Genomic DNA, 13,688 nt, shown 5'->3' on the forward strand with positions numbered 1-13,688 from the left:
TTCTGATTTGATGTGGCTGTTAAAATTTAAGTCTGAGTCCATTATTACTCCCAGATTTCTAACTTGATTTGTAGGTTTTAGAGCGAGACTCTTTGTTTCTGTGGCCAAAGACGATGATTTCAGTCTTTCAGTTCAGTTGGAGAAAGTAGTTTTGCATCCACACACTGATCTGTTGGATGCAGTGACAGAGTGAATAAACTACTTTAGTTTATTTGATGTTACGGACAAGTCAAAGTGAAAGTTTGGTGGATTCTTTGTTTCAGAGCAACTGGTGGGTCGAGTGTCCAACCTGAGAGTGACCAACGTCAGCAGCAGGAGGATCCGGATCAGCTGGACTGGAGTCAGTGGAGCCACAGGCTACAGAGTCACCTGGAGACAGGGCAATGGTGCGTGTGGGACCTGACTACCAATAAGACACAATCATTTCAATTAAGAGTAAATACAGGAAAAGGTATTTACTATTAAACTAATGCCAAAGTCAGAAGAAGGCCCCAGTAACTAACAACAAATAAAAATAAATAAAATAAACAATTTGAACACACACATTTTACAGTAATTGTACGGTAAGTATGTGACAGAGTAACAGGGTCTAAACCTGGATTGGACCACGACTTTAATCCAGGATCCAGGAAAAGAACAGTACCAAACAAGTTCACATTAGGATTCGAACTGGTGTGTCAGCCCTAAATGTTACAGAAATGATGCTTGTAGTTTAGGGTTGAAATGCTGTTTTTAATTGTTTTGCAATCTTTGTCTGTGAAAAATGGCTGAAATATGAATCACATTTGCCTTTCTTGTAAAATGCTAACAATGTTACTTACTGTACAATGTTGTAAAAAGAGACATCTGAGTCTGAATAGTGGCTTAAGCGCTACAGATCTCTTTCAGGCCAAAGCTCAAACCAGGTGAGCTCAACTTTTGGACATTCACAAAAGCAATTCAATAAAGGAAGTTTGCCTTAAGAAACAGGATCAGAACATTTAGTTGTCTTGGTTTGTGTTTTAATGATCATCTAACAGCATGTGTTATGGTCACATCTGTAACAAAACTGATAAACTTAACTGACTACATTCTTATATAATGTAATGTTCCAGGTCCGGAGCAGACTCGTACGGTGGGCGTAGAGAGCACCTCCTTCACCATAGATGGGCTGTCCCCTGACAGTGCCGTGGTGATAGGCGTGGCCGCTCTGACCGGGGACCGGGCCGGGGATGTGGTCACTCTGTCGTCTCGGACCAACCCAAACGCAGGCTCAGTGTCCGGGCTGCGGATCACTGACGTGACTGCACAGAGGATCAGGATCACCTGGGCCCCGTCCTCCAGAGCCACGGGCTACAAGATCACATGGAGGAGAGACGATGGTCAGATGTCTGTGCATTTACATCAAGTCACATGCAGCCACATTTACAGGCTCTTTAAAGCACTTTATAATGATTCACTCTCTTCTCAGTCACATTTGTGTGCGGGCCAAAGCATAATCCTTAAAATGCTTTAATTAAGGGCTTTTCCCGACCAGTCAGAGCTTTTCTGGATCAACATTCAGATCGCACGAGTCTTTTCTGATATGACTTTTGACACTCTGACCCAGATTCCTTAATGTCAGCCACTGTTTGAAATCAATTGGTTGTACAACGATTATAAGTTTAATTGTTGTCTCGGTTTCACTGTCAGACCTGCTACGACCCACGTTTTTAACCCACAATTTGTACCGTGGCTTTAACCACTACGGCTCCTGCACAGCTGACTTTCTTTATACACTTGTTCAATGCTGTGTTAGATATTCAAAACTCACATCATGCACAATATTACTCTTTTGAAAGTGGCACAATCGTTACAGGGAGGCAAAGCAATGTTGTTTTCTAAAACCTACCTTTTACTCAAATGTCTATGTATTTTAGCTTGACAGTATTTTATGTGCAGGTTTTGAGGCTTCGCGTACAGTGTCGACAAACGTCTCCTCCTTCACCATTGATGGGCTCCAGTCGGACTCGGCCTACAACGTGTTAGTGTCTGCTCTGAGCGGCTCCAGAGAAGGGAATCCTGCCACGCTCACCGTCAGGACAGGTGCAGGACAGAAGATACAGCTTTATACGGGCGGGCGAAAGATGTAGAGAATATTGTCTATGATAAGACGGAACTACAAAAAGAGCGGATGAAAAGAAATGCTAGAAATATTTCTGCACTTTTGTAGTTATTTGGTCCATTTATGTTTTGTGCAATACTTCAACTTCAATCAAGACAATATGATATACACATTTTAGCACATTTTTGATGATTGCAAAAATATCATCTGGTTAGTGTTTTCAGGATTATCCCAAAAATACAATATAAGATTTAGTTTTATCAATGTTTTATTCTCAGCGATGAAATATGTTAAATAACCTAATAATGGTCCAAACTCGTTTCCTAATCGTGCTCCGTAGAGTCAGATCAGTCCGTGGTGGGGACAGTGACCTCGCTTCAGGTTCAGGAGGGCCGAGGAGAAGTGGTCCGGGTCACATGGGTCGGAGTCCAGGGAGCAACGTCCTACAGAGTGTCCTGGAGGAGAATTGACGGTCAGTTTGTTTGTCCTTTTTTTTCTTGGATTTCTTCGTTTTGGACTTTTCGGGTGTATTTATACGTGCACAGACCTAAACTGGGACTAAACTGGGACTAAACTGGGACTAAACTGGGACTAAAGCTGAAATTAAACCTGGATTTGATTAAGATTGAACCAGGAGTTGAACAGCACCAAACCAAGTCTACATCAGCACTGATGTGGTGACTGAAAGCTTCTAGATATCTATGAATAAAGTGTGTTATTCTCTTTTGGCATTTTGATTCAATAACGTTAGCTGTCTTTTTGCATGTGTTGTCCAGAAATTGGTTACAATTATTAAAATAGTCGATTAATCGTTGCAGCTCTACTTTATTGTCATTGTAGATGAATTAAATTGCACTAAAATGCTTCCTCTGGTCTGTAGGGGGAGAGGAGCGCAGCCAGGAGGTGAGCGGGGACCAGACTGCAGTGGATCTGGACCAGCTGGACCCTGGAGTTCAGTATGAGGTCCAGGTCATGGCTCTGGTCCAGAACAGAGAGGGGAGTCCAGTGTCCGTCAGAGTCACCACACGTGAGTCCAACTCTTGGCATTGTAAACGTTTGCGTAGAAGCTCAGAACAAACTAAAGCCACTGCTGAAGTGACAGTAAACATATTATGCTTCATCTCTGGTGTTCAGTAATACATTATACATAACAAACATAGATGTTAATTGGAAACTGCAATAGTGATCTAAAATTACTTCATAATGGAAACATTGTGGCCTTTCATCACAGTAAGCAGCGCGTTTATTGTTTACTGTGTTTTTAATTTGGAAAAGTGGCAATGCAGCGTATGTGAACATTTACACATGACCCGGAGTGTGATTTTTTCAAATAAACAAAAGTAAGTACAGACCTGTAGGTGGGGACAGGGTTTAGGGGAAATAGAATATTTATGAGCTCTCAAGCCACAAATGTAGGACAATTTAGGATTACTCAATCATGCCTGAGTCCATACAAAGAAGAACCATTATAACATGTTTAAAAGCTCTTAAAGTTGACTCTAAGCTGTTATTAATGTCCCTGGACCAATTTGAGTTTATAAATTGAACTGTGTTGGGCCTAGGTTTTGGCTTTGTCACACATGTTACTGTAGATTTAGCATTTTAAGCTTGTGGTCTCTAATAAACTGAATATGTTTGTACTGGGAAGCACGATGGCAGAGTGGTTAGAGGTCTCCGGTTCTCCGGCTTCCTCACTCCATCCAAACACATGCATGTGTTGGGTAAAAGTGGCAAATCTGTGAGAGTGAGTGTTTGTCTGTCTACAATACTGTACGTCTCTGTGTTCACCCTGCAACGAGCTGACCCCTGTCCCGCCTGAGGCCCAAAGTCACTGGCATAGACTTACCCGCGACCCCGAACCGGAACAAGCAGTAGAGAATGAAGGAAAGTTTGTCCTGCCCTTTCTTTGTAGTATTTAGTTAACTACACATCCTGCTGCAGTGGATGTACACTTCCTGTTTTGTGGATGGACACTTCCTGTTATGCTTTCAAAGTTGACACTATTGTTTTATTTCTTTTTCTGACCAATATTGTTAATCTTAATGTTTTTTTTTGTGGTGAAATGACCAGTAACATCAAATATAAAGAATACTTCCTATGTTTCAGCCGGCACCTCCACTCTGCCCACCACCAGGCTCCAGGTCTCTGAAGTGACCCAGAACTCGGTGCGTTTGGCCTGGGCTTCTGTTCCCGGGGTTACTGGGTATATTCTACGATGGAGGGATGAGACGGGTAAAAAACGACTTCACTTGGGATTTCAATGGTGTTTATTATTGCCATCTTTGTGATTGGATATTTCATCCCTCTGTTAGACTCAGGAGCAGGTCTGTCCATCACGCTCCCGTCTTCTTCAAACTCTTATCTCGTCACGGGACTGCGTTTGGGACGGAGGTATCGCTTCACGCTTCAGCCGACTTTTGAGAGCGGACTGGGGGCCGAGACCTATGTGGATGAACACCCAGGTACCTCTACTACTACTATTACTACTACTACTGTTACTACTCCTACTCCTACTACTACTACTACTACTACTACTACTACTACTCCTACTCCTACTACTACTACTACTACTACTACTACTACTACTACTACTACTACTACTACTACTACTACTACTACTACTACTACTACTACTACTACTACTACTACTACTACTACTACTCCTACTACTACTACTACTACTACTACTACTACTCCTACTACTACTACTACTACTACTACTACTACTACTACTACTCCTACTCCTACTACTACTACTACTACTACTACTACTACTACTACTACTACTACTACTACTACTACTCCTACTACTACTACTACTACTACTCCTACTACTACTACTACTACTACTATTACTACTACTACTGTTACTACTCCTACTACTACTACTACTACTACTACTACTACTACTACTACTCCTACTCCTACTACTACTACTACTACTACTACTACTACTACTACTACTACTACTACTACTACTCCTACTACTACTACTACTACTACTACTACTACTACTACTCCTACTACTACTACTACTACTACTACTACTACTACTACTACTACTCCTACTACTACTACTACTACTACTACTACTACTCCTACTACTACTACTACTACTACTACTACTACTACTACTCCTACTCCTCCTCCTCCTACTACTACTACTACTACTACTACTACTACTACTACTACTACTACTACTACTACTCCTACTACTACTACTACTACTACTACTACTACTACTACTACTACTACTACTCCTACTACTACTACTACTACTACTACTACTACTCCTACTACTACTACTACTACTACTACTACTACTACTACTACTCCTACTCCTCCTCCTCCTCCTACTACTACTACTACTACTACTACTACTACTACTACTACTACTACTACTACTCCTACTACTAGTACTACTACTACTAGTACTAATACTAGTACTAGTACTCCTACTCCTCCTACTACTACTACTACTACTACTACTACTACTACTACTACTACTACTACTATTACTACTACTACTACTACTACTACTACTACTACTCCTACTCCCCTCCTCCTCATACTACTACTACTACTACTACTACTACTACTCCTCCTCCTCCTCCTACTACTACTACTACTCCTACTACTACTACTACTACTACTATTACTACTACTACTACTACTACTACTACTACTCCTACTCCCCTCCTCCTCATACTACTACTACTACTACTACTACTACTACTACTACTACTACTACTCCTCCTCCTCATACTACTACTACTACTACTACTACTACTACTACTACTACTACTACTCCTACTCCTCCTCCTACTACTACTACTACTACTACTCCTACTACTACTACTACTACTACTATTTCTAATACTACTACTACTACTACTACTCCTACTCCCCTCCTCCTCATACTACTACTACTACTACTACTACTACTCCTCCTCCTCCTACTACTACTACTACTACTCCTACTACTACTACTCCTACTACTACTACTCCTCCTACTACTACTACTACTACTACTACTACTACTCCTACTCCTACTACTACTACTACTATTACTACTACTACTACTCCCCTCCTCCTCATACTACTACTACTACTACTACTACTTCTACTACTACTACTACTACTACTCCTACTACTACTACTACTACTACTACTACTATTACTACTACTACTACTCCCCTCCTCCTCATACTACTACTACTACTACTACTACTACTACTACTACTACTCCTCCTCCTCATACTACTACTACTACTACTACTACTACTACTACTACTACTACTACTCCTACTCCTCCTCCTACTACTACTACTACTACTACTCCTACTACTACTACTACTACTACTATTTCTAATACTACTACTACTACTACTACTCCTACTCCCCTCCTCCTCATACTACTACTACTACTACTACTACTACTCCTCCTCCTCCTACTACTACTACTACTACTCCTACTACTACTACTCCTACTACTACTACTCCTCCTACTACTACTACTACTACTACTACTACTACTCCTACTCCTACTACTACTACTACTATTACTACTACTACTACTCCCCTCCTCCTCATACTACTACTACTACTACTACTACTTCTACTACTACTACTACTACTACTCCTACTACTACTACTACTACTACTACTACTACTACTCCCCTCCTCCTCATACTACTACTACTACTACTACTACTACTACTGCTACCTCAGCCTCTTCTACTACCACAACATTTATTTAAGAAGAATACCACAATTATTCAAAGGCTGTTTTTCATAAGGATCAGGCCTTAAAGTTGCAAATTTACAATCTTGTACCATTATTTTTAAGTTTTAACGCAAAAAATATATATACATTTCAGATCGAGCCTTAAATTATTAAAATTGCTTCTACTACTACTACTACAACTACTACTAATACTACTGCTACTACTACTACTTTGTTGCCTCACCTCCTGGAGTATAGAACATTTTTTTAAATTTAGTCTGTGGGATGAAATAAGACATTTAGTTCTTAGCCGTATTGGTTGGGATTAATTTAGTTTGTTTTGCATCCATTTGATGTATTAACCTTGTGTTCTTGTGGTTCAGTGTGCGCGGGCGGGCGGCTGGATGTGGTCTTCCTGGTGCCCGCGTCCACAGACAGACTGACCCTGGCCAGACCCATGAGGGCTCTGCTCACCAGCGCAGCTCGCACTCTCAACACTTTTGGGGAGAGAGATTCACAGGTCAATTTGTGTATTTTGGTTGTACATTTAAGTATTAAAATGTGCCCTGTTGAGACACAACACAGACAAAACAAGCAAAAATAATAATAAAAAAAAACCATATTCAACATTTAAAATATTAAAAACAGTGCAATTGTGATATATTTCCATTAAATCATTAAACTTGATAGTAGCACCAATGTGTACAGTCTTTCATGCCTTTGAAAGGGCTTCCATTCATGGGAAGCAAAAAGAAAACAAATATGTAGAAATGAAATAAAACAGTCAATATAAAATATATCTAGGCTATAATGTGAGGTAAGGAAAATACATAATAATGAAAAATAACAATAAAGATGAGAATTTAACATAAGGTGATTTATTACATTAGGCTGAGCGGCTGCACAGCTGTAGGAGTAAGTTATGGACAGACTCCCTCCACCGTCTCCACCGTCTCCACCAAAAACACTGGCCCGATGTTGTTCTCATTTGTTTACTTGTGATGCCGTAGATTTTGGTCACAGCATTGTGTTTATGTATGTTTCAGATGGGAGTTGTAGTTTATGGTTACAGACCTAAAATGTGGTTCCTGCTGAACCGCCACAGCAGATCTGACTCTCTGCTCCAGGAGATCCAGTCTACGCCCTTCGATGAGGGCCCAGGAAATAACATGGGTCTGTAAACTCCACAATCACATCTCAAAGCCTCCAATACTAGACTTCTGAACTATAATACAATTTGATGAATGTCTCTCCCACTCCACCAGTCCCTCATTCAGCCGGTTACTTAAGCTTAACTCCTTGATATCTCAGTTTTTTTCCCAGCCAACAAAAGAGAGGGATTGTATTTCCCATTTAGTATTTAACTCAGGACTTTAGGAGGATGTCACTGCCCGAATTAGCATTAGCATCCCATTTGGCCCGTTTTACATTATACTTAACTCTTTAGTGTTTATTGTGTGTTCTGTCTGTTGTAGCACCACGTAGTGCTCAGTTTACATGTTGTTAAATCAAAGTTGGAGTTTATTCTTAGAAAGAGGAACAACAATTGTTTTAGCTCACAAACAATCAAGTTCGCTGTTTTACATGTGATCTCAGACTTTACTCAGCTCTGCAACCGTTTAAATGCATTCTTTGTAAAGGAATTTGAGAAAGTATTCATCAGGAAAACAGTTGTATTCGGAGTAAATTTGATTGAATAAATCTCAAAATAAGGTTTGTCCTGAATATGATTAGAAACAGCTTTAGCACTTGCACCTAAATATCTGGGCAATATTTAAAATAGTGCCAAATTGAGCAAAGGTATTGGGCACTATGCTAATGTAAGGCGTTGTCATGTACAATAGTCTTGTCTCCCTCTGCAGGTCAGGCAGTGAACTTCACTACTCAGTACCTCCTGACCGAGTCGGCCGGTCGCAGGGTTCGAGTTCCTGGGACTGTGGTGATCATTGCGGACCGAAGATCTGAAGACAATCTCACCCTGGCCGCTAACTACCTCCGAGCCACAGGTACAAGACGACAAGTGTTTGATTACATGTAGCTCCATTATAAGTACTTCATACGACTAACATTTTATGAAACCAAACTAATACTAAAGTAACGGAGAGAAAAAAAAATGATCTCATGTTGATTCATAAGGATTTTTGTGCTAAATTGGTCTTAAAAACCACTGTTAAATGTCTTACTCCAATGTCTGAATTCTTCTCCAAAATACACGCTTTCTCTTGATATATTTGACCCAAGATGATCATTGATGATTAATTGCACAGCCCTAACTACCCTAAATATCCTTTAGTCATAAAAGCAAACAGTATAGATTTAATATGAGACAAAAGCTAAACTCTTTTATAACCAGCTACGCTCAGGGCTCAGTAAAGTATGTGCCTGGTGGTGTTCAGGGGTGACCGTGTTGGCGTTGGGCGTGGGCCAGGCCGACACAGAGGAGCTGCGGCGAGCTGTGACCGACAGCAGCCCTCAGAACATCCTGTACGCCGCTGACGCTTCACAACTGGACTCACTCCACACCGAACTGTCCGACCTGCTCTGTGGCATCGCTCGCATACCTGAAGTAATACAACTATATGTCACAAATGATCAGTATAATTTACATTTATTCATTACTAATTCATACTTTTGTTCCAAGGTGTTTCCTGGCCCAAATCAGTGCACGATCAACTGTCCAAGAGTGAGAGCCTGAACAATGAAGACTTTTATTATCATGATTATTCAAATAAAGCTAATTTGTACTGTTTTAGTTCTGATGTTTATAGGGAAGGTATGTAGTATGCGCTGTTTTAACCTATGTCCAGTGTTTTTGTAAGAATAAATCCACCGTTCTTTAAAAGCAATATTTATTTGAACACGCTTACTTGTATCTTGGGGCACAGATAGGCCATGACTAAATTACACTTTTAATTGCCTTTAGGGTGAAAAGGGAGACCGTGGAGAGAAGGTACAGTATTTTATAATTCCTCTATAATTCTTTACTCCTTAATACTTTTAAACTATTAACTTCATTTGAACAAAAAATCTTATTTTTTAGGGTGACAGAGGCAGAGAAGGTGTGGATGGACGCAAAGGGGAGACGGTGAGTGCATCGTCAGGTAACTTTAGGTCAGAGTGATGGAGGATGGTGATCATCTTGGTGTTTTTGAGGTTTGTTTTTTATTGTACATTCTGTACTGAGCTGGTATATGACGATGGTGTGGTCAGTATGATGGTAGATGGTATTTTTGAAATGATAAGGACACTGATATTTTTTGATATTGCTTTTCTGCAAATCTGTAAACTAATTAATTTAACAAAAAAACACAACCACTAGCATATTTTTTTAAAAATTGCCACGAGACAAAATCAACAACAAAAAAAGAAAATTACAAAGCCAGAATGAGAAAAAATAGTTTTCCCCAGTAAAAGCAGATCCGAGGGTCAAAATGAGATCGCGGTGACTGTTTTGTGCTGTCTGCATATATAATTGTTAAGAATTGTATTATCCGAGAACCAGGAAGTGGGCTGTTTGCATGCTTGTTGTTGTTGTTGTTAGCTCAGACCCTTTCACATGAACTAGTTCTCACTTTTAAGAGGGTAATAAGCAGGTACAGTGCCTTTAAGAGGACACGTGGACATTATCTGCACAAGTTAATTAAAAGCTAACGATTTCTTGGGCCTGATATTGACAGAACAACATCATCATTAAATGAAAGTGTGTGTGATGTTTTAGGGTCGCGATGGTTTTCCCGGGAGAGACGGGCTAAGAGGTCCTGAGGGTCGCCCCGGTACGCCTGGCTCCAGCGTGCCCTTTGACCCCTCGGCGGGTCTGAAGGGGGAGAAAGGGGACAGGGTGAGTGCACATGTAATGATGATGATGGTCTAATAGAACATGTGTACAAAGGGTTAAAAGCTCATGTTTTGGTCCTTTTAGGGATTTCCTGGAATCGATGGAAGCTCAGGGTTACCAGGGCGACCAGGTTCTCCGGGAACCGCAGGCGTTCCAGTGAGTATGCTACAAATATATGAGGCTATTACATTACTGCTTTATGTGTACAATGTATACAACTTATCTTCTATACAGTGTTACAGAAAATATCATAATATATGACGCTGAAATGACTTGCCACTGACTCAATAACATAAAGGCTGATTATCCCAGTAAAACCTCTTGTAAATGAAACATAGAAAACATGAATAAATTAAGAGCAGAATAGAATACTTTTAAGTGCATATGTTAAGTGCATACAATTTGAAAATGAAAGATGAAAGCTGAAAAACATCCTCTGTGATGTCATCAATAAGTGACATTCCAATAAAAATGCAGACAATTTACACAAAAACTGACACGGTTTCAGCTTACATTTATTGCACATGATATAAGTTGATAATTATGTGTACGGCATATGTATATTCAAAAGCAACATTACATAGAATAAGAATGGTGTGGAATTTGTGATTGTGGCTTTGTTCAACCTGAAACATGAAACATGAAACATGAAAAGTATTCTCATGTATTCTCTGGCCCACTGGAATATATAATTGAATAGCTGTTGTTTAGAGACAGTGTCAGCGTCATGGCAACACCATCAAATATGGAAGTGTTGTTTGTCTTTCAGGGTTCACAGGGTCTTCCAGGCGTCAGAGGGAACGCAGTGAGTAAAGCTGACTCTGATTTGGACACAAGTATAAATGAAGAATAAAGTGAACACTTTTCTTATTCAGGGTGAATCTGGTTTGCCTGGATCAGTCGGGTCAAAGGGAGACAGGGGTGAAAAGGTGAGTTAATACACTAATGTAAATGTAGGTTCTTTCATTTGATTGTGCTGATTTGTGCTGGTTTTAGGGAGAACCAGTGTCTGGAGGAGGTTTGCCCGGAAGGAAAGGAGAACCAGGCCTCCCAGGAATACCAGTAAGGACTAATCATAACCATCTAATGTCAATCTGGAACATTAGAAACCGTTTATTAAATGTGCTCTCATTTCATAAATCATTATAACAGTAAAATCTAGCAAAATCAGCAAAATCTATAAAAGTCCATATATTAGATTACAGATGATAGAAAAACTAACAAAAACAATACAATACAATAAAATAAAATACAGTATAAAATCTAATAAATAAGATCAAACTGTCAAAAGGCACAGAAATGATCAGAAACATGAGAGATGATAGTTTATTTTGTCCATATAAAACCGTGTCGTCTTTAAAGGGAACTCCAGGACGTCCAGGAGCTGACGGGGCCAAAGGAGCGTCTGCATCTCCGGGGCCTCCGGGACAGGACGGTCGCCCCGGGTTAGCAGGCACACCCGGGCTCTCCATTAAGGTACAGCGTCATCACATATATACAATATTAGATCATTGTCCAGAATATTAAAGGAGAAATATCATGCAAAGTCCACTTTAATAGTTTTTTAATATTTTTCCCTCGTCATAAATATCGCTCATGTTTAAGTCATTGTCCTGCATTTGAGGCATGAGGGCTCTGAAAGTATCCGTTACCACCAATCACTTATCCCCGCCCACAGCTTTGTACTTACTTATGACTCTTTGGAGAATGTAATCTCCAGCTCCTACACGTGATGTTTAAATAATGTAAATATTAATGCCACTACGAGTCGGTTACGAACGATAAATGGATTGACCGCATGAAGTCGTTCAATATTGCATTTAATAATCAACTAAATGCAGGCGTATGATCTGTTTATGGGACGAAAAAAGTGAAAAAAGGTTAAAAAGTTGTATTTAGGGACATTCTTTAAAAAACCTTTATGAATTTATTGTCCGCTTTTAGGTTTATAATTGTGCTTGTCTGATTGGAAGTTGAGGTGACTCATTTTGAACACTTTACATTGCAGTGACCTTGACATTGATGGCAGACTACATTTTGAAATATTGACTACGTTTCTCCCAGTTGTAATTTACATCCTCAAACACAAGGTGGCAGTATTCAACCATTTACATTTGACCAAAGTTGCGCCTTAAAACTGAACCTGTCCAAGGACTTTTTAGTTTTTGCCTTGAACAAAATTCGTTTTGATTTGTGATTTTCCCGGGACACAAAGTTGGTTTCTATGGTTACTCCTGAACCACTCTTGATGTTCTGTAATTATTAATCAGCGCCAGTTGTTTCTCTCTGCAGATTAGCGCCCACTTGCTATTCTTAATTACACACATGAGCTAGAATCTTTTTTATTCTTCTTTACTTTGCCTTCGATGAACCGTTCCATCTGTATTTACCTGACGGACGGCGAAGAGGCATTTGCATTTAGATGCGGAGCAGATCGGCCTCGATGGGAAGCAATCATAAAGCGTTTTGTCTGAGGTGTCAACACTTACTTCTTTTTCTCTGTCTTTTCTTCTGTTTCTCTTTGCGCAGGGGGATAAGGGCAGCTCCGGAGAACGGGTGAGTCACTCGTCCCTTCACAAATTCCCCGAGAGCGTGTGGGAATAACGACACTAAGCTCTTATCTCTCGCCCTCTGTCCTCTCTTTGCCACTTTTTCCGTTTTTGTCTGTCTCCTTTCTCTCTCTCTTTCTTATCCTCCCTTTTTCTCCTCTCACTCCCTTTCTCTCTCTCGCCACCTCCCCACCTTCCCTGACTCTACATCTCTCTCTCCCTCTGTCTCATTCTCTCTCATGTTTTCCTCTATCTGTGTCTCCTTTCTCTGCCTCCCGCTCTCTTTCTCTCTTTTCTCTCTTTGTTTTCTCCATTCTTTATCTGTCTCTCTCCTATCCTCCTCTCTCTTGTGCACCCTCTCTCTCATTTTCTCCCACTTTCTACCTCTTCCTTGTTGTTCTTTCTCTTTCCCTCTATTCATCACTCCATTCTCTCTTCCTTCATATCTCTTTCTTTCTCTGCTCCCCCTTCTCCCCTCCCATTCTTTCTCCTCCT

At 40.3% G+C, this 13,688-nt stretch overlaps 1 protein-coding gene across 1 annotated transcript in view; it reads left to right on the forward strand.

Moving 5' to 3' along the window:
* col7a1 (collagen, type VII, alpha 1) overlaps positions 1 to 13,688 on the forward strand; it is a 122,422-nt gene that overhangs the window by 26,492 nt on the left and 82,242 nt on the right. Inside the window, exons 16-36 of the mRNA XM_072452705.1 lie at positions 264 to 386; positions 1,095 to 1,361; positions 1,921 to 2,064; positions 2,424 to 2,555; positions 2,964 to 3,110; positions 4,190 to 4,315; positions 4,396 to 4,545; positions 7,193 to 7,329; positions 7,856 to 7,982; positions 8,672 to 8,815; positions 9,206 to 9,375; positions 9,451 to 9,492; positions 9,733 to 9,759; positions 9,850 to 9,894; positions 10,528 to 10,647; positions 10,729 to 10,800; positions 11,414 to 11,449; positions 11,520 to 11,573; positions 11,641 to 11,706; positions 12,007 to 12,120; positions 13,174 to 13,200. Coding sequence (XP_072308806.1) covers positions 264 to 386; positions 1,095 to 1,361; positions 1,921 to 2,064; positions 2,424 to 2,555; positions 2,964 to 3,110; positions 4,190 to 4,315; positions 4,396 to 4,545; positions 7,193 to 7,329; positions 7,856 to 7,982; positions 8,672 to 8,815; positions 9,206 to 9,375; positions 9,451 to 9,492; positions 9,733 to 9,759; positions 9,850 to 9,894; positions 10,528 to 10,647; positions 10,729 to 10,800; positions 11,414 to 11,449; positions 11,520 to 11,573; positions 11,641 to 11,706; positions 12,007 to 12,120; positions 13,174 to 13,200 — 2,270 coding nt within the window. The remainder of the gene's footprint in view (positions 1 to 263; positions 387 to 1,094; positions 1,362 to 1,920; positions 2,065 to 2,423; positions 2,556 to 2,963; positions 3,111 to 4,189; positions 4,316 to 4,395; positions 4,546 to 7,192; positions 7,330 to 7,855; positions 7,983 to 8,671; positions 8,816 to 9,205; positions 9,376 to 9,450; positions 9,493 to 9,732; positions 9,760 to 9,849; positions 9,895 to 10,527; positions 10,648 to 10,728; positions 10,801 to 11,413; positions 11,450 to 11,519; positions 11,574 to 11,640; positions 11,707 to 12,006; positions 12,121 to 13,173; positions 13,201 to 13,688) is intronic.

Source organism: Eucyclogobius newberryi, unplaced genomic scaffold, assembly GCF_026437365.1.
Source record: "Eucyclogobius newberryi isolate DKJ021-1_F unplaced genomic scaffold, fEucNew1.0.hap1 SCAF_19, whole genome shotgun sequence".
Taxonomy (NCBI): Eukaryota; Metazoa; Chordata; class Actinopteri; order Gobiiformes; family Gobiidae; genus Eucyclogobius; species Eucyclogobius newberryi.